The sequence below is a fragment of the Lithobates pipiens genome, unplaced genomic scaffold, assembly GCF_037356315.1.
Source record: "Lithobates pipiens isolate NorthernLeopardFrog02 unplaced genomic scaffold, aLitPip1_a1.2 Scaffold_28, whole genome shotgun sequence".
In the NCBI taxonomy this organism is placed as follows: domain Eukaryota; kingdom Metazoa; phylum Chordata; class Amphibia; order Anura; family Ranidae; genus Lithobates; species Lithobates pipiens.
The window spans coordinates 211,941,830-211,963,152 of record NW_027507789.1 but is presented as its reverse complement, the minus strand read 5'-3'; the positions used below and the strand labels follow the sequence as shown (position 1 = coordinate 211,963,152).

Genomic DNA, 21,323 nt, shown 5'->3' with positions numbered 1-21,323 from the left:
AGTCGCATCAAAGTCGCTGCAAAATCTTGGAATCTTTCAGGTCGCATAAGTGTGAAAGGGGCCATAAGCAGTAAATGCTGTGCAGCATACATGGAGCAGACTGTGAAAATGAACAGCACGGTATCTTCTGATAACTCACAAGTGGACATAATAATCTTCCTGGATGCGCTCTGCGATCAATTTACTCTGCTCCTTAGTCAGCACCTGGGGCTTGCTGAATGTTGTACACAAAATCTCACACTTCTTGTCATTGTTCATCGACACCTTGAACGGTGTGTTGACTATGCGGTCACCGCGGAGCACCTCACCTAATGGAGAAAAAACAGTTAACAAAAAGCTCCGTGCAAACATCAAAACTCACAAATTAAATGCATGTTTAGGAAGGATGAGCTCTGGCGTGTTCACACAGCCCACGTGTAGAGCCCACCAGGCAGTCAGTGCTGCGCTAATCACAGGCAGCGAGACATTTCCCGATCTCTGCAGCCGCACATTGGGACAATGTCTCACTGCCTGTGATTAGCGTGTTGACTTCCTGGCGGGCTCTGAACATGGACTGTGTGAACACGCCGGAGCTCATCCTTAAAACTCTAATCACATAGTCATGTCTTCCCTTTACTGGTGCTGTGCAGCAAACACAGGGAGTGAACCTTTACCATCACTACATTGCCTTAACCACTTCAGCTCAAGAAGGTTTTACTCTTATTATGACCAGGCCATTATTTGCGAATATGGCACTGCGTTACTTTAACTGACAATTGTGCGGCCGTGAGACGCTGTACAGAAATAAAATTGTCCTTTTTTCCCCCAAAAATAGTTTTCTTTCGTGGTATTTTATCACCTCTGCGGTTTTAATTTTTTACACTATAAACAAAAAAAAAAAAAGGCAGACAATTTCTGCTATAAAACATATCCAATGGAAAAAAAAATTGAAAAAAAAAATCGAATGTCTTCATCAATTTAGACCAATATGTATTCCACTACATGTTTTTGGTAAAAAAATAAAAATAAAATCCCAATAAGCGTATACTGATTGGCTTGCGCAAAAGTTATAGTGTCTACAAACTATGGGATAGATTTAGGGACTTTATATTTTTTTACTAGTAATGGCGGCGATCAGCGATTTTTAGCAGGACTGCGACACTGCAGCGGACAAATCTGACACCAAGTGACACTTTTTGGGGACCAGTGTCACCAATACAATGATCAGTGCTAAAAAAAAAAAAATTACACTGTCACTGTACTAACACTAGCAAGGAAGGGGCCATCAAAGGGTTGTCCCTAGGGGGTGCTTTCTGTGGGGGGATGTGCTTTGACTTAGGCTACTTTCACACTGAAAGCACCCAGCGTTAGCGGTAAAGCGCCGCTAGTTTTAGCAGCGCTTTTCAGCCTCTAGCGGGACACTTAACCCCCACTAGCAGCCGAAGAAAGGGTTAAAAGTGCCTGTGTTTCGGCACTGCGAAAGTGCTTTGCAAGCTCCCAAAACCGCCCCAAAGATGCAGCTTGCAGAACTTTTTCTAACATTCAAACGCACCGCCCCAGTGTGAAAGCACTCAGGCTTTCACACTGGGGAGGCTTGGGAGCCGTTTCTCAGGCGCTTTTTCTAGCACAAAAAAAAAATGAAAAACGCCTCAGTGTGAAAGGGGTATGCTTAGAAACACAAGATCTCTATCCTCCCCCCCCCCATCTCCAAATGATTACTGGGTTCCCGGCGGACACGGTGTCCGCCGTTTGCCTTCCGCTGCGCCCGCCCCCAGAACAGTCAGTAGAAATCAGGTACAGTTATGTGATCTTGTGCTTAAGGCCTGCCCTGCCACAGTATATGTATGTGGAGCGGTCCTTAAGTGATTACGAATAAAAAAGGTTTAATACCTTTGGGAACCCCTGCTAATAATTGATATATGTACAGATAATGGAAAATGAGCATACCTGGCAGTGAGAAGAATACTCCCCCCTCTTAGAAAATGAATATGATCATTGGTGTCAGTGGTTATTTATCTGACCAAACCCCCATCAAATCATTCTCTGCAGCTATTACCTTTTGTACCACCACCCCCTCCCTTTAGAACGTAAGCTCTACGAGCCGGGCCCTCCTGTACCTTTTGTATTGTACTGCAATTGTGTTGCCCCCCCCCCCCCTATACATTGTAAAGCGCTGCGTAAACTGTTGGCGCTATATAAATTGCGAATAATAATCTGACAGTGAGAAATTGTTCATTACTGAAGGAGCCCCTAGCAACCTCCGGAGGGACCCTAGCTGAAAAAGGCTGCCCTATACCTTCCCACACGGGTACCTCCAGGTTAAAAACGTACCCAGATTCTCCGCCTTGTATGCGATCGTCTCTGGCTGACAGAAAGGCAGGGAGTAATATTCATATGGCAGCTGGGTCCGGGAGCTGGTAAGCTTCACAGCCTGGTAGAGAAAGCAAGAGGACACACGTCTCAACAAAAGCAACAGTCATTATTTACTAACAGGCTGATGACGTAGAAGGCTTCTCACCTTAATGTCCACAGGGGCATCCTTGTGGAAATTTATGGGTGCCACACCAGGTACATAGAAGGCACCTGTCCCATGAAGTAGGCAGAGGCTGATCAGCAGCCACGCATAGGTCACCTAACAGCAAAAAGATAACAAAATAAATAAAATCGTCAAAACAAAGCTGTAAAACATACATTTTGTTGTCCCTATTACAATATTAACCACTTCAGCCGTGGAAGGTTTTATCCCCTTCTTGACCAGGCCATTTTTCGCTATTTAACCACTTCAGCGCAGGAAGATTTTACCCCCTTCCTGACCAAAGCACTTTTTACAATTTGGCACTGTGTCGCTTTAACTGACAATTGTGTGATCATGCAATGCTGTACCCTTTCTTCTAAATAAATGGGAACAAAAAAATAAAATCGCAATAAGCATATATTGATTGGTTATAGTAAAGTTATAGCATCTACAAACTATGGGAAAGATTTATGGCATTTTTATTTATTTTTATACTAGTAATGGTGGTGATCTGCGATTTATAGTGGTATTGCGACTGACAGATTGGAATCTTGACATGTTTTTGGGACCATTGACATTTATAGACATTTATAGAGTGATCAGTGCTATAAATATTCACTGATTACTGTGTGGGGTTCCCCTTCAAGATGCTCAGAGCACAAGTCGCATGCCAAAATCAGTTAAGACGATGATCCGACTTCAATGATATTCAATGGGCTGAAGTAGGATCAAACTCAGACCAAAGTAGTGCAGGAACCTTTTTCAAAGTCGGACTGACTTGTGTCAGACCAGTTAAGACGGATCTCTTAGGGAACCATCGTTTTATACACGTCATGTGACATGCGCTCCCAATGTCGGAGTGTTTGTCATACCAGTGTAAACCCAGTCACACTCTGATACCCCTAACTAAAATCAAGTGGAACTAACTGCCTTCAGAAGTCATCAAATTAGTAGATAGGGTCTACCTGTGTGTAATTTAATCTCAGTATAAATGCAGCTGTTCTGTGAAGCTCTCAGGTTTGTTAGAGAACCTTAGTGAACAAACATCGTGAAGGCCAAGGAACACACCAGACAGGTCAGGGATAAAGTTGTAGAGAAGTTTAAAGCAGGGTTAGGTTCTAAAAAAAAATATCCCAAGCTTTGAACATCTCACGGAGCTCTGTTCAATCCATCATCTGAAAGTGGAAAGAGTATGGCACAACTGCAACCATATCAAGACATGGCCGTCCACCTAAACTGACCGGCCGGGCAAGGAGAGCATTCATCAGAGAAGAGCCAAGAGGCCCATGGTAACTCTGGAGGAGCTGCAGAGATCCACAGCTCAGGTAGGAGAATCTGTCCACAGGACAACTATTAGTTGTGCTCTCCACAAATCTGGCCTTTATGGAAGAGTGGCAAGAAGAAAGCCATTGCTGAAAGAAAACCATAAGAAGTCCTGTTTGCAGTTTGCAAGAATCCATGTGGGGGGACACAGCAAACATGTGGAAGAAGGTGCTCTGGTCAGATGAGACCAAAACTGAACTTTGTGGCCTAAAAGCAAAACGCTATGTGTGGTGGAAAACTAACACTGCACATCATCCTGAACACACCATCCTCACTGTGAAACATGGTGGTGGCAGCCTCATGTTGTGGGGATGCTTTTCTTCAGCGGGGACAGGGAAGCAGGTCAGAGTTGATGGGAAGATGGATGGAGCCAAATACAGGGCAATCTTAGAAGAAAACCTGTTTGAGTCTGCAAAAGACTTGAGACCGGTGCGAAGGTTCACCTTCCAGCAGGACAACGACCCTAATCATACAGCCAGAGCTACAATGGAATGGTTTATATCAAATCATATTCATGTGTTAGAAATTGAATGGCCAAGTCAAAGTCCAGACCTAAATACAATTGAGTATCTGTGGCAAGACTTAAAAATTGCTGTTCACAGACGCTCCCCATCCAATCTGACAGAGCTTGAGATATTTTGCAAAGAAGAAGAATGGGCAGAAATGTCCCTCTCTAGATGGGTAAAGCTGGTAGAGACATCCCCAAAGACTTGCAGCTGTAATTGCAGAGAAAGGCGGTTCTACAAAGTATTGACTCCGGGGGGCGCCATACAAATGTCCCCCACACTTTTCACATATTTGTAAAAAATGTTGAAAACCATTTATCATTTTCCTTCCACTTCACAATTATGTGTCACTTTGTGTTGGTCTGTCACATAAAATCCCAATAAAATACATTTACATTTTTGGTTGTAACATGACAAAATGTGGAAAATGTCAATGGGGGTATGAATACTTTTTCAAGGCACTGGTTAACCACAGCAACTCAAGGACATACAAGGACCTTATTGGGTGGCATGTGGCTACATTTAGGCTTCAAGTCTTTGAAAACAAGACAGAAGAACTTCCTCTGTATTTTTGCACCGTGAATCAGACTTCTATAACAGCTTTCCCAACACTCCCCCTCCCCGCCCAACCCAAGATTTTTTACAACATTCCTCTGGTGCACGGCTAATTGTTACAAAGCATTTGAAATAAAATGTAACTCATGTCCGTGTTCTCAGATGCAGGATTTCTTCCCATCCTTCAGCTTGTCATGCGATCTTACAGGTCAAGTCTATTGGTAGCAATCGCACTGATCAAATCGGAAGCGATGAAAGCTTTGCGGTGCCGCATCGATTTTGGAAGTTTCAGGTGCGACTTTCACAGACATCTGTGCATGAAGCCGCACAGATGTCTTCCAAGTGGCACTGACGTGCAGCTTTGAAGTCACGTGATTTCAAAGCTGCCGTCAATGTGAACGAGAGCTCAAGGATCTAACTACTTTATTTCTCCACCGGTGTCCGGGAAGATTTGGGTAAGCGGAAGATCTGCTCCCGGTTTGTGCCGCACAAGCTGACAAACAGAAAGACCCCTTTCACACTGAGGCCCTTTTCAGGCATTTTAGCACTAAAAAGAGCACCTGAAAAGCGCCTCTCAAGCCTCCCCTGTGTGAAAGCCCGAGTGCTTTCACACTGGAGCGGTGCGTTTGCAGGACCAGAAAAAAAGTCCGTCAAGCAGTATCTTTGGGAGCGGTGCATACATTGAAATGAATGGGCAGTGTGCCGAAGTACCTGCAATGCGGCACTGCGCTTTTAACTCTCTGACTGATAGCGAGGGTTAAAAGTGCCGCTAAAACTAGCAGCACTTTACCGCTAACGCCGATTGCTTTCAGGGTGAAAGTAGCCAAAGCAAAAATGGATGGGAACCTCTGGAGATGTCATTACCAAGTGTGACCGGGATCCGTCCTTTCTGCCAACCATCACCACAGGAGATGAGACCCGGCGCTACCAGTTCCATCGGGAACCCACCGTACTCCCCCGATTTGACACCTTCTTTGCTTTCCCGTCTGAAGTGCGTCATGACGTGACGGCAATCCAAGAATGTGCGACATCAATTCTGCAATGGGTTCCTAAGGAGGACTTGGCTGATGGTTTCCAGTTTTATGAATGTTGCCAAAAGTGTGTTGTGAAGGATGCCGATTGTTTTGAAGGCCAATAAAAAGGGAATTTGCATCTTTAGTAGGGCTGAAACAACGAATTGATAACTAATCTTTTACTATTTTCATAATCGATTAATCAGCCAGTAACATAATGGGGTTAAAAAACTAAAAATTAGCTCTTTATAGTACAAAAAGAGCAAATCGCTACTTTAAATATTACTTTCACTGTTCTATAGTAAAAAAATGAACCCCTTATAGTAGTGATTATCTGCTTTTATTGTACTATAAATGGCTCATTTTACTTTTTTTTTTTTTTTTTTTTTTAATGAATGGAATTTCTGAACGAAAAATCACATAGACTGTGTGAAAATTCCTTTGACCAAGAAGTAGGAAGAAGACACATTTTCCCGTCACTGTGGTTGAAAACGAACGTCGGTTTGACCCCCACTAACGATTAGAAAATCTCACAAACGTTCTTAAAAATGTATTTATTTTTTTTCAAGGAAGACATTGTTTGTTTTTTAAATAAAAAATTTGATCTGAGTCTGATGATATTTACCAGATTCACCCTTTAATAGTATATACAGTATATCTCTCCTCCTCTAATAGTATATACAGTATATCTCCCTCCTCTAATAGTATATACAGTATATCTCCCTCCTCTAATAGTATATACAGTATATCTCTCCTCTAATAGTATATACAGTATATCTCTCCTCTAATAGTATATACAGTATATCTCTCCTCTAATAGTATATACAGTATATCTCCCTCCTCTAATAGTATATACAGTATATCTCTCCTCCTCTAATAGTATATACAGTATATCTCCCTCCTCTAATAGTATATACAGTATATCTCTCCTCTAATAGTATATACAGTATATCTCTCCTCTAATAGTATATACAGTATATCTCTCCTCTAATAGTATATACAGTATATCTCCCTCCTCTAATAGTATATACAGTATATCTCCCTCCTCTAATAGTATATACAGTATATCTTTCTCCTCTAATAGTATATACAGTATATCTTTCTCCTCTAATAGTATATACAGTATATCTTTCTCCTCTAATAGTATATACAGTATATCTCCCTCCTCTAATAGTATATACAGTATATCTCTCCTCTAATAGTATATACAGTATATCTCTCCTCTAATAGTATATACAGTATATCTCTCCTCTAATAGTATATACAGTATATCTCCCTCCTCTAATAGTATATACAGTATATCTCCCTCCTCTAATAGTATATACAGTATATCTCTCCTCTAATAGTATATACAGTATATCTTTCTCCTCTAATAGTATATACAGTATATCTTTCTCCTCTAATAGTATATACAGTATATCTCCCTCCTCTAATAGTATATACAGTATATCTCCCTCCTCTAATAGTATATACAGTATATCTCTCTCCTCTAATAGTATATACAGTATATCTCTCTCCTCTAATAGTATATACAGTATATCTCTCTCCTCTAATAGTATATACAGTATATCTTCCTCCTCTAATAGTATATACAGTATATCTCCCTCCTCTAATAGTATATACAGTATATCTCCCTCCTCTAATAGTATATACAGTATATCTCTCCTCCTCTAATAGTATATACAGTATATCTCTCCTCCTCTAATAGTATATACAGTATATCTCTCCTCCTCTAATAGTATATACAGTATATCTCTCCTCCTCTAATAGTATATACAGTATATCTCTCCTCCTCTAATAGTATATACAGTATATCTCTCCTCCTCTAATAGTATATACAGTATATCTCTCCTCCTCTAATAGTATATACAGTATATCTCTCCTCCTCTAATAGTATATACAGTATATCTCTCCTCCTCTAATAGTATATACAGTATATCTCTCCTCCTCTAATAGTATATACAGTATATCTCTCCTCCTCTAATAGTATATACAGTATATCTCTCCTCCTCTAATAGTATATACAGTATATCTCTCCTCCTCTAATAGTATATACAGTATATCTCTCCTCCTCTAATAGTATATACAGTATATCTCTCCTCCTCTAATAGTATATACAGTATATCTCTCCTCCTCTAATAGTATATACAGTATATCTCTCCTCCTCTAATAGTATATACAGTATATCTCTCCTCCTCTAATAGTATATACAGTATATCTCTCCTCCTCTAATAGTATATACAGTATATCTCTCCTCCTCTAATAGTATATACAGTATATCTCTCCTCCTCTAATAGTATATACAGTATATCTCTCCTCCTCTAATAGTATATACAGTATATCTCTCCTCCTCTAATAGTATATACAGTATATCTCTCCTCCTCTAATAGTATATACAGTATATCTCTCCTCCTCTAATAGTATATACAGTATATCTCTCCTCCTCTAATAGTATATACAGTATATCTCTCCTCCTCTAATAGTATATACAGTATATCTCTCCTCCTCTAATAGTATATACAGTATATCTCTCCTCCTCTAATAGTATATACAGTATATCTCTCCTCCTCTAATAGTATATACAGTATATCTCTCCTCCTCTAATAGTATATACAGTATATCTCTCCTCCTCTAATAGTATATACAGTATATCTCTCCTCCTCTAATAGTATATACAGTATATCTCTCCTCCTCTAATAGTATATACAGTATATCTCTCCTCCTCTAATAGTATATACAGTATATCTCTCCTCCTCTAATAGTATATACAGTATATCTCTCCTCCTCTAATAGTATATACAGTATATCTCTCCTCCTCTAATAGTATATACAGTATATCTCTCCTCCTCTAATAGTATATACAGTATATCTCTCCTCCTCTAATAGTATATACAGTATATCTCTCCTCCTCTAATAGTATATACAGTATATCTCTCCTCCTCTAATAGTATATACAGTATATCTCTCCTCCTCTAATAGTATATACAGTATATCTCTCCTCCTCTAATAGTATATACAGTATATCTCTCCTCCTCTAATAGTATATACAGTATATCTCTCCTCCTCTAATAGTATATACAGTATATCTCTCCTCCTCTAATAGTATATACAGTATATCTCTCCTCCTCTAATAGTATATACAGTATATCTCCCTCCTCTAATAGTATATACAGTATATCTCCCTCCTCTAATAGTATATACAGTATATCTCCCTCCTCTAATAGTATATACAGTATATCTCCCTCCTCTAATAGTATATACAGTATATCTCCCTCCTCTAATAGTATATACAGTATATCTCCCTCCTCTAATAGTATATACAGTATATCTCCCTCCTCTAATAGTATATACAGTATATCTCCCTCCTCTAATAGTATATACAGTATATCTCCCTCCTCTAATAGTATATACAGTATATCTCCCTCCTCTAATAGTATATACAGTATATCTCCCTCCTCTAATAGTATATACAGTATATCTCCCTCCTCTAATAGTATATACAGTATATCTCCCTCCTCTAATAGTATATACAGTATATCTCCCTCCTCTAATAGTATATACAGTATATCTCCCTCCTCTAATAGTATATACAGTATATCTCCCTCCTCTAATAGTATATACAGTATATCTCCCTCCTCTAATAGTATATACAGTATATCTCCCTCCTCTAATAGTATATACAGTATATCTCCCTCCTCTAATAGTATATACAGTATATCTCCCTCCTCTAATAGTATATACAGTATATCTCCCTCCTCTAATAGTATATACAGTATATCTCCCTCCTCTAATAGTATATACAGTATATCTCCCTCCTCTAATAGTATATACAGTATATCTCCCTCCTCTAATAGTATATACAGTATATCTCCCTCCTCTAATAGTATATACAGTATATCTCCCTCCTCTAATAGTATATACAGTATATCTCCCTCCTCTAATAGTATATACAGTATATCTCCCTCCTCTAATAGTATATACAGTATATCTCCCTCCTCTAATAGTATATACAGTATATCTCCCTCCTCTAATAGTATATACAGTATATCTCCCTCCTCTAATAGTATATACAGTATATCTCCCTCCTCTAATAGTATATACAGTATATCTCCCTCCTCTAATAGTATATACAGTATATCTCCCTCCTCTAATAGTATATACAGTATATCTCCCTCCTCTAATAGTATATACAGTATATCTCCCTCCTCTAATAGTATATACAGTATATCTCCCTCCTCTAATAGTATATACAGTATATCTCCCTCCTCTAATAGTATATACAGTATATCTCCCTCCTCTAATAGTATATACAGTATATCTCCCTCCTCTAATAGTATATACAGTATATCTCCCTCCTCTAATAGTATATACAGTATATCTCCCTCCTCTAATAGTATATACAGTATATCTCCCTCCTCTAATAGTATATACAGTATATCTCCCTCCTCTAATAGTATATACAGTATATCTCCCTCCTCTAATAGTATATACAGTATATCTCCCTCCTCTAATAGTATATACAGTATATCTCCCTCCTCTAATAGTATATACAGTATATCTCCCTCCTCTAATAGTATATACAGTATATCTCCCTCCTCTAATAGTATATACAGTATATCTCCCTCCTCTAATAGTATATACAGTATATCTCCCTCCTCTAATAGTATATACAGTATATCTCCCTCCTCTAATAGTATATACAGTATATCTCCCTCCTCTAATAGTATATACAGTATATCTCCCTCCTCTAATAGTATATACAGTATATCTCCCTCCTCTAATAGTATATACAGTATATCTCCCTCCTCTAATAGTATATACAGTATATCTCCCTCCTCTAATAGTATATACAGTATATCTCCCTCCTCTAATAGTATATACAGTATATCTCCCTCCTCTAATAGTATATACAGTATATCTCCCTCCTCTAATAGTATATACAGTATATCTCCCTCCTCTAATAGTATATACAGTATATCTCCCTCCTCTAATAGTATATACAGTATATCTCCCTCCTCTAATAGTATATACAGTATATCTCCCTCCTCTAATAGTATATACAGTATATCTCCCTCCTCTAATAGTATATACAGTATATCTCCCTCCTCTAATAGTATATACAGTATATCTCCCTCCTCTAATAGTATATACAGTATATCTCCCTCCTCTAATAGTATATACAGTATATCTCCCTCCTCTAATAGTATATACAGTATATCTCCCTCCTCTAATAGTATATACAGTATATCTCCCTCCTCTAATAGTATATACAGTATATCTCCCTCCTCTAATAGTATATACAGTATATCTCCCTCCTCTAATAGTATATACAGTATATCTCCCTCCTCTAATAGTATATACAGTATATCTCCCTCCTCTAATAGTATATACAGTATATCTCCCTCCTCTAATAGTATATACAGTATATCTCCCTCCTCTAATAGTATATACAGTATATCTCCCTCCTCTAATAGTATATACAGTATATCTCCCTCCTCTAATAGTATATACAGTATATCTCCCTCCTCTAATAGTATATACAGTATATCTCCCTCCTCTAATAGTATATACAGTATATCTCCCTCCTCTAATAGTATATACAGTATATCTCCCTCCTCTAATAGTATATACAGTATATCTCCCTCCTCTAATAGTATATACAGTATATCTCCCTCCTCTAATAGTATATACAGTATATCTCCCTCCTCTAATAGTATATACAGTATATCTCCCTCCTCTAATAGTATATACAGTACATCTCCCTCCTCTAATAGTATATACAGTACATCTCCCTCCTCTAATAGTATATACAGTACATCTCCCTCCTCTAATAGTATATACAGTACATCTCCCTCCTCTAATAGTATATACAGTACATCTCCCTCCTCTAATAGTATATACAGTACATCTCCCTCCTCTAATAGTATATACAGTACATCTCCCTCCTCTAATAGTATATACAGTATATCTCCCTCCTCTAATAGTATATACAGTATATCTCCCTCCTCTAATAGTATATACAGTATATCTCCCTCCTCTAATAGTATATACAGTATATCTCCCTCCTCTAATAGTATATACAGTATATCTCCCTCCTCTAATAGTATATACAGTATATCTCCCTCCTCTAATAGTATATACAGTATATCTCTCTCCTCTAATAGTATATACAGTATATCTCCCTCCTCTAATAGTATATACAGTATATCTCTCCTCTAATAGTATATACAGTATATCTTTCTCCTCTAATAGTATATACAGTATATCTCCCTCCTCTAATAGTATATACAGTATATCTCTCTCCTCTAATAGTATATACAGTATATCTCTCTCCTCTAATAGTATATACAGTATATCTCCCTCCTCTAATAGTATATACAGTATATCTCCCTCCTCTAATAGTATATACAGTATATCTTTCTCCTCTAATAGTATATACAGTATATCTTTCTCCTCTAATAGTATATACAGTATATCTTTCTCCTCTAATAGTATATACAGTATATCTTTCTCCTCTAATAGTATATACAGTATATCTCCCTCCTCTAATAGTATATACAGTATATCTTCCTCCTCTAATAGTATATACAGTATATCTCCCTCCTCTAATAGTATATACAGTATATCTCCCTCCTCTAATAGTATATACAGTATATCTCCCTCCTCTAATAGTATATACAGTATATCTCTCCTGTCTGTATATAGTTGGTTATTTATATTTACCTTGCATGCAGATATTTAAGAATAAATTTGACTTTTTTTTTTTTTAGTTTACATGTTAACTATTATTATACACCACAAAATTGTTTAAAGGTTATTAACCAAAACAATAATCAGCCAACTAATCAATTTTGAAAATAATCATTAGTTGCAGCCCTAATCTTCAGTTTTGTATGTTTTCTGATACCATTCAACTTTTTAGACACCTTGTATACATAGTTAAACTAATCCAAGGTGGGTCACTAGATCTATGTAAACGAACTCATATCTGCCATTCTTTTTTAACCACTTCAATACCGGGCACTTTCGCTCCCCTCCCTTCCCAGACTAATTTACAGCTTTCCACGCTCTCACATTTTCAATGAGAATTGCGCGGTCGTGCTGCACTGTACCCAAATTAAATGTTTATCATTTTGTTCACACTAACAGAGCTTTCTTTCCATGGTATTTATTCACCACTTGTTTATTTTATTATTTATGATAAGCGGAAAAAGAGCGAACAATTTTGAAAAAAATATATATATATATTTTCTACTTTCCGTTTTAAACAATTTTGTCATAAATTTAGGCCAAAATGTATTCTGCTACATGTTTTGGTGAAAAAAAAATCCTGATAAGTGTATAATAATAGGTTGTGTGATCAGTGGGGCAGATGTGTGCAGATGATCGGTGGGACAGATGTGTGCAGATGATCGGTGGGACAGATGTGTGCAGATGATCGGTGGGACAGATGTGTGCAGATGATCGGTGGGACAGATGTGTGCAGATGATCGGTGGGACAGATGATTTTACCCGGACATATGTAGGGCGACACTGTTGTGAGGACACTGGGCCGGTGATCAGTGTGTAAAAAAAAAAAAAAAGAGCTCATACTCACTGATAACTGCAACGATACACTCTCCCTCTCCTCACTAACAACTTCAAAGGAGAAAGAGAGCCAACCACCTAGCAACTGGCTCTCCATTTACATCACATGATGGCTGTGATTGGACACAGCCATCATGTGATCGGGAGGACCAATGACAGACCCCTCCTGCCGATCTAGGATGCGCTGTGTCCAGGTGAGAAGAGCACATAGGGATCGCGCGGGCACGCAAATCCACTCCTTTTGAAGGACGTTCCCGAACGTCCACTCAGAAGGAGGAAGCGCCCACCTGGCTGTAAGGAAGTGGTTAAAAAAACAAAAAAAAAAACACATAGACCAGGAAGATTCACCTGCAGTGAATATTTGGTGAATGTCAGATTTAAAAATAATCTGGAATTCTGTTTGGTGAAAGTCCTATTTTCTGCTTTATAAATACGCTCCATTAGGTTTACAACCAGCCAAGCGTGGCTCCAGGTACTTTTCATCGTTCTTGAGAATTGTGTGTCAGGAGTAGAGATGGGCTCGGGCGTGTTTGGGATCCCACCAGGAAGCCGATGCTGCACATCACAGGCACCGAGACATTTTCTGGTCTGTGCAGCCGCAGATCGAGAAACGTCTCAGTGCCTGTGATTAGCTGTGTGCAGCGTTGGCTTCCTGTCGGGATCAGGAGGGATTTTGAACACGCTCGAGCCCATCTTTAGTGAGGAGTGCAGCTGCAAGGCAGGGAATGCCTCAGCCTCTTGTGATTGGCAGTCCACAGCAAAATCTCCCCTGCAGGATAGCTCAGACGGGGCTAGGATCCAAATTCATCCCTACTCTCTAGCTTCCTTGTCACCTCCAAAACTTCTCCAGAGACTCTCCTATCCTCTGGGACTCCCTACCCTAACTCTCTTACTCTGTCAGCATTTACATAATCTCTAAAAACAATTCTTGCCTGGGAGGCCTATTACTCCTCTTTACCCTTCTCCATCAACTCACACAGGTATCACTTTTATTTTTCTAAAGCCTCGTACACACGATCAGATTGTTGGCAGGGGATTGTCTGTTGACAGACTGTTGTCCTAAAATATGACCGCTAGTACCTTCTTTTGACAATCGTCGGCCAGCAAATGTTGGACGGAAGGCTAGTAAATTTTCGGCGAACATCAGTTTGACGTCAGATTTTCTGATGGTCAGTACACAAATCCGTCACACAAAAGTCGAAAGTACAAAAACGCATGCTCGGAATCAATGCTCAAACACGAAATTAGCAGAAGGGGCTTAAAGGGTGTCGCTCAAGAGCTGAAATTCCTTGTAGTACGTCACTACATTCGTGTTGTCGACCGACAATTGTGCACCGTTAGTATGCAGGACAAGATCCTGGCACACGCCCTTAAAGTGGAAGTAAACTCCCCTATCGTTTTCAGCCAAGGAAGCTGCCATCTTTGCCTCTGTTTAATCTTCAACTGCTATGGTGCTGCACATGTGATTCGTTATGACACCAGCCATTGGATGGTTTGATAGTTTGGCTGAGAGCACAGCCAATGTGCAGTTAGCATTCCCGGCATGCCTTTTTTTTTTTAACTGTTTAAATCGATGGGTTTACTTCCACTTTAATACAAAAATCAGACGCTTGGTGGGCCAACAATCGTACCTTGTGTACGAGACTTGAGTTTACACTTGAGGCTGGGAAGGGGAGTGAAGAAACAGGCGGTTGCGCCATCATTTTACAGCCCCCCTCAACCGCCGCCTTTAACCAAACATAGCAACCAGAGGGGGTTGCGCACACGATGCAGCCGCACCACTCCGCTTTGTGGCTGCGGCAATAATTAAACCCACTGTCGCATTCAGCGGACGGAACCAGCCGCGAAAAGGGCCCTCCAGATCCTTTTGTCTTGAATTGTATCGTAACTGTACTCTTTCCCTTTATATAGTAAAGCATTATGCAAACTGCTGGCGCTATATAAATCCTATAATAAGTAACAATAATAAATTGGGGATGATCTGTTAGAACTTTAAATGGAAGGATGCACAACAACGCAAGTGACAGTCTGTCTGGCAAAATAATGTCTGTATCCTGCACTGTCTGCTCACTACTCTGTATTCATTTTCTTTTTATACACCATTTATATAGACAGCTTTACTCTCCATCAGGAAGTTCAATGCACTTTGTTCAGGATAAAAACATATTACTACCATGATATTTCCTCTTGTGTGTAATAATCAGGATACTATATATCCTGTCCATAGTAGATGACATACTATATATCCAGTCCATAGTAGATGACATACTATAAATCCTTCCTGTCCATAGTAGATGGCATACTATAAATCCTTCCTGTCCATAGTAGATGGCATACTATATATCCAGTCCATAGTAGATGGCATACTATATATCCAGTCCATAGTAGATGACATACTATATATCCTGTCCATAGTAGATGACATACTATATATCCTGTCCATAGTAGATGACATACTATATATCCTGTCCATAGTAGATGACATACTATATATCCTGTCCATAGTAGATGACATACTATATATCCTGTCCATAGTAGATGACATACTATATATCCTGTCCATAGTAGATGACATACTATATATCCTATCCCATTACAGTATATTAAATCATTTCTGGGCAATCAGAAGTGAGTGACAGAGCACTACAATCGGGGGGCGCTATACACTGGATATGATGTCAGACCCAATTTTTGTATCAGGCTGGTGGGGGGCTGTTGGCTGCTGTCTTATCTTCTAAGGGGCTGGGGGTAAGGGTATTAATGGTGTCTGGGACGACTGTGTACATTGAATTTAGTTTCAGTCCCCTGTGTGTATACAGCTGGGGGCCAGGGGCCCCAAACACTGGATCCACTGTGGCTTCTGTGTGTGGGTATAAGGGTGGGGCCCGATACCATCAGGGGTCCTGTACATTGGATCCACTGCAAACCCAATGTGTTTATATGGCAGGGCCCCCATACACTGGATCCACTGCAAATCCTATATGTGTGTATATGGCAGGGGCCCCATACACTGGATCCACTGCAGAGCCTATATGTGTGTATATGACAGGGGCCCCATAAACTGGACCTACTGCAGAGCCTATATGTGTGTATATGGCAGGGGCCCCAATAATGTAAGGGTTCCAATACACTAGATCCACTGTGGCTTCTGATTGTATATAGCTGGGGCCCCAAAATGTGTGAGTATGGCTGGGGCCCCAAACACTAGATCAACTGCAGCCTCTGATTGGATGTCCAGGGTCCTAATATTGTCAGGGGCCCCATACACTAGATCCACTGTTGCTCCTATGTGAGTGTATTTATGGCTGGGGCCCCAATACTGTCAGCCCCTGCGTGAGTCTATGGCCGGCACTTAAAACTGTCAGGGGCCCCATATACTACAGTCTATGGCTATCAGACACTGTGTGTGTGTATATGTATATATATGTGTGTATATATATATATATATATATATATATATAAGGCCGGGGCCCTAATACTGTCAGCCCCGGTGTGTGTGTGGCTGGGGATCAGGGGCCCCATACACTGGGGGATGAGGGAGGAGCTCTCCTGTTAATATTATAATATGGTCAGGGGCCCCTAGTCCTCTGTAGGGCCCCACCGGCAGCCTGACCAGGAAGGCGCAGTAATGGGGCATCTTATATCCCCTCTACACCCCACACTCGGTATTAGGGGCCCCCATCCTCTCCACACAAAAAGGGCTGTTATGGTTCTGCACTTCCGGGATGTCAGAACCCCCTGACACCGACTTCCGGTTCCGCCCGGTGCCCCCCTCCTCCCTCTCACCCCACTGCCCTCACCCGGCCCCCGCCTCTGCCCACCTCCCCCGGGGTCCCCCCTCTCCTCTCCGGGGGCCCCGTAGCTCCCCTAGCCGGACACTCACCCCAGCGGCCGCCATCTTGGATCCACGTGTCCCTGGTGACGTCAGCGGAAGTGACTCGTTCCTGGGCCCAGCCGGGTTTATTGTCATAGCAACCGGCGGAGTGTCCACTTCTCTGACAGGACGGAGGCTTGAGGCACCGACTGTCATCACTGAGCCTGTCATACCTCAGTGTGCCCATAGATGAGTGCCCTGTACAATACATGTCAGTGCTTCATACCTCAGTGTGCCCATAGATGAGTGCCCTGTACAATACATGTCAGTGCTTCATACCTCAGTGTGCCCATACTTTTTTGGTGAATGGGTAGGGGTACAATGTACCCTATACTCATTCACATGGGGGGGGGGGGAGGCCAGGATCTGGGGGCCCTATTGTTAAAGCCCCCTGTCCACAGACCCCAACAACAGCCGGGCAAGGGTTGTCAGGAAGAGGCCCTTGTCCCCATCAACATGGGGGCAAGGTGCTTTGGGGTGCGGGGCACAGAGCCCCCAACCCCAACTTGTCTTGCATACACACGGTCACACAAATGTTGGCCAACAATTACGAACGTGGGAACACGATGTACGACAAGCTGAGAAAAAGGAAGTTCAATAGCCAGTGCGGCTCCTGCTTGATTCCGAGCATGCATGAGCTTTTGTGCGACGGACGCTTGGACTTTCCGACAACAAAGTTTTGTCGGTGAAAATTTGAGAACCTGCTAGCAAAATTTGTTGGCGGAAAGTCCGACAGCAAATGTTCGATGGAGCATACACACGGTCAGACTTTCCGACAACAAGCTCACATCCAACATTTCCCATCAGAAAACCATGTGTACGCGGCATAACTGCCTACTCCCAAACTGTCATTTGAAGTAAAACACATAGCCAACTATTATTCTCCACAATTTTTTTATTGTGCATTAAAAAAAGAAAACAGATAAAATTAGACATGCTATCTATACCAAATCAAATCATTATTATTCAACCAAAAAATAAAAGCCTCATGCATGTGTCCTGCTTCTTAATATAGGGGGTCAACAATGCCAAGAGTTGGTGAAAGCAGGGGTCCGTCATCCGGAGAAAAGTCCTAAAATCATCTGGATTATTCTCCTGGAGCTCCCGCAGCAAAGGCATATGACATAATTGGTCACAATTAATAAAGCAACCCATTTTTGGTCCAAGAAATCCTCCTCCTCCTGTTCCTGGACTGGACTTGGGTCAAAGCAATAACTCCAAGGCCAATAATAAATAACACATTATCTCCTCCTATTCTGCAACATGTCTGGTTGACTAACTGAAAAGCACAAAATGAAAAGCGCAAAAATAAAAGCGCGAATCAACACTAACCAAACTTCTACTAACGCGAAATTAGCAAAAGGAGCCCAAAGGGTGGCGCCAAAGAGCTGAAAAAACACGTAGTACGTAGTACGGCACCCAGATGTACATAGTACGTCACTACATTCCTGTTTGTTGCCCGACAATTCCTTGCCGTTTGTATGCAAGACAAAATCCAGGCACACACATTTGGACAAAAGTCCGAGGTTTTGTCTGCGGAAAATCCGATCGTGTTTACTAGGCTTTAAACAGATTTGTGAACAATATTTGAGAGAAATAGGCCTTTTGTGTACATAGAAAAAGACGTAGAGCTCATGATAAATAGGGACAAACACAAAAGTGTTGCGTTTATAATTTTGCTCAGTGTATATATGAATATGATTCGATAATTCTTGTGTCCCTCCCTAAATTACTAGATGCGTGGTTCTTGTAGCTCAATACTGCAATCACTTCCTCCTTCTCCTACCAGTCTCTCCCATCAGCCAAGTACATATAAATATATAAAAATGGCAATAGTGCTTCATCTTTAAAAACACTCCATTTATTGCAAAAAAAAAAAAAACTTCACACATTACACTCACATGTAAAAGGTGCTTGGAGCGTACCACGCATAGAAAAACATATCAGCTACGTACACCAGCATGGAATATGGAGATGTTATGTTACCGCTGCCCTCTATTCATCGGTGTTCCTCCGTGTTCTCTGTTTCAGTGTCATGATGTCAAAGCCCCTCCCCATGCATTGCGCCACAGGGACACGTGGCTTCCTCAGGAGGATAAGGTCTAAACAGACCCCTGGCATCTCACCTTTCAGACCAAGAAAGGAATTGAGGACACAGTTTCTTCAATTCCTTTCTCTATAGCCTCAGTTGCACTGAAAATGAATGAATAGGAGGCAGAAGCTCCTGTTCATTCATAAACGGAAGCATAGTAAATGTGTTTACATTGAAAATGAAGTATGGACTCCAATTGTGAAATTGGACAATAACAGACCGATGCACTGTGTCTGTGTCTCTTCCTCCAGCAGCTGAAATCCAGTGCCCCCCCCCCCCCTACATCTTGCTGGCTTTCAGCTCCTGGAGGGAGAGAAAGAGTATTGTTCTTTAATTGTCCTCATGTCCTGCTGCACCAATCCTCCTTCCTGTGCTGCCCACATCTGATTCCACCCCTGTGTGCTTGGGCCCCCCCTCCTCATCCCCCCGCAGCACTGCTGGCTTCCCTCTCCCGCTGGCTGCTGTGGGTGCACAGGTAGATGGAGAGTAGGGGAAGGGGCCAGTAAATATGTAATTTACCAGCCCCTTCCTTTCCGGAATTGGACCCAGTGAGCTGATGAACATAGGTACTGATCGTTCCTGTGTCCATTCATAAGTGAGCATAGTAAACTCACTTATGAATGGACACAGCAACGATCAGTACCTGCGTTCATCAGCTCACTGGGTCTAATTCCGGAAATGAAGGGGCCAGTAAATTACATATTTACTGGCCCCTTCCCCTACTCTCCATCTGCCTGTGCACCCGCAGCAGCAAGCGGGAGAGGGAAGCCGGCAGTGCTGCGGGGGGACGAGGAGGGGGGGCCCAAGCACACAGGGGTGGAATCAGATGTGGGCAGCACAGGAAGGAGGATTGGTGCAGCAGGACATGAGGACAATTAAAGAACAATACTCTTTCTCTCCCTCCAGGAGCTGAAAGCCAGCAAGATGTAGGGGGGGGGGGGGCACTGGATTTCAGCTGCTGGAGGAAGAGACACAGACACAGTGCATCGGTCTGTTATTGTCCAATTCCACAATTGGAGTCCATACGCCATTTTCTATCACAAGGAATCTTGACATCTATCAATTTTTATGGATATGAATTGGACTTTATAATTTTTTTTCTTGATATATTGTGCTGCACTTACCACCCTCTTTTATGGTAAGATTTATGCATATGTGATTAACTATAGTGTTCAGCTTGCATTTTTTTTTGTGCTGTGTGATTTTGTTTGCGCTGATTGTTCCCTGCCAGCCTATTTACCTTCTCCAGCAGACAGGGAAGAGCCTAGATAGTGTGTGACCTAGACATGAAGTCTCTTCACCAAATATACTTGGCCAGAACTGTGCTGTTCCACAAGACGACGCTCTTTATTTTTCCAAAGGGTCCTCGGATGGGCATCCCCCCCAAGAGTCATCTCTACATGGATAGTGAAGACCATCCAATCAGTTTGTCTCTAGAAGGCTTTCTTCCTCCTCAGGAGATCTGGACAAACTCCACAAGGGCAGTTTCATCCTCATGGGCAGCTTGGTCCAAAGTTTTGGCAGATGTTGTTTGTAAGGCCGCAAGCTGGAAGTAACCTAATACTTTCATTGCGCACTATAAGCTGGATGTGGTGTCGTCCCAATGTGCTCAGAGGGGAGCTTCGGTGTTGTCTAATGCCTTGCCGAGATATTAAATAAATGTCTGTAGCAGAACCTGGTGTATATATCTTGTTCTTCCCTTCCTGGGTTTGGCTAGTTAAATCCTGCAGTGATGGCATGACGCAGAGCCAAGAAACCTGAAAATTGTTACCAAATACTTACCGTAATTTTCCTTTCCTGGCTCGGTGTCATGCCAGAACATTTCCTCCCTGGTCTGTTGCAAGCTCTTCATGAGAACACTGTCACCAGGTACTGCCTG

At 41.2% G+C, this 21,323-nt stretch overlaps 1 protein-coding gene across 1 annotated transcript in view; it reads right to left on the bottom strand.

Annotated features, from left to right (window-relative positions):
* Nucleotides 1–17,396, bottom strand: part of TM9SF4 (transmembrane 9 superfamily member 4) — a 59,112-nt gene extending 41,716 nt beyond the window's left edge. Inside the window, exons 1-4 of the mRNA XM_077460497.1 lie at nt 17,362–17,396; nt 2,498–2,611; nt 2,311–2,410; nt 140–308 (exon numbers count right to left, since the gene is read on the bottom strand). Coding sequence (XP_077316623.1) covers nt 140–308; nt 2,311–2,410; nt 2,498–2,611; nt 17,362–17,376 — 398 coding nt within the window. The 5' untranslated portion in view covers nt 17,377–17,396. The remainder of the gene's footprint in view (nt 1–139; nt 309–2,310; nt 2,411–2,497; nt 2,612–17,361) is intronic.
* Between the last annotated feature and the right edge of the window lie 3,927 nt (nt 17,397–21,323).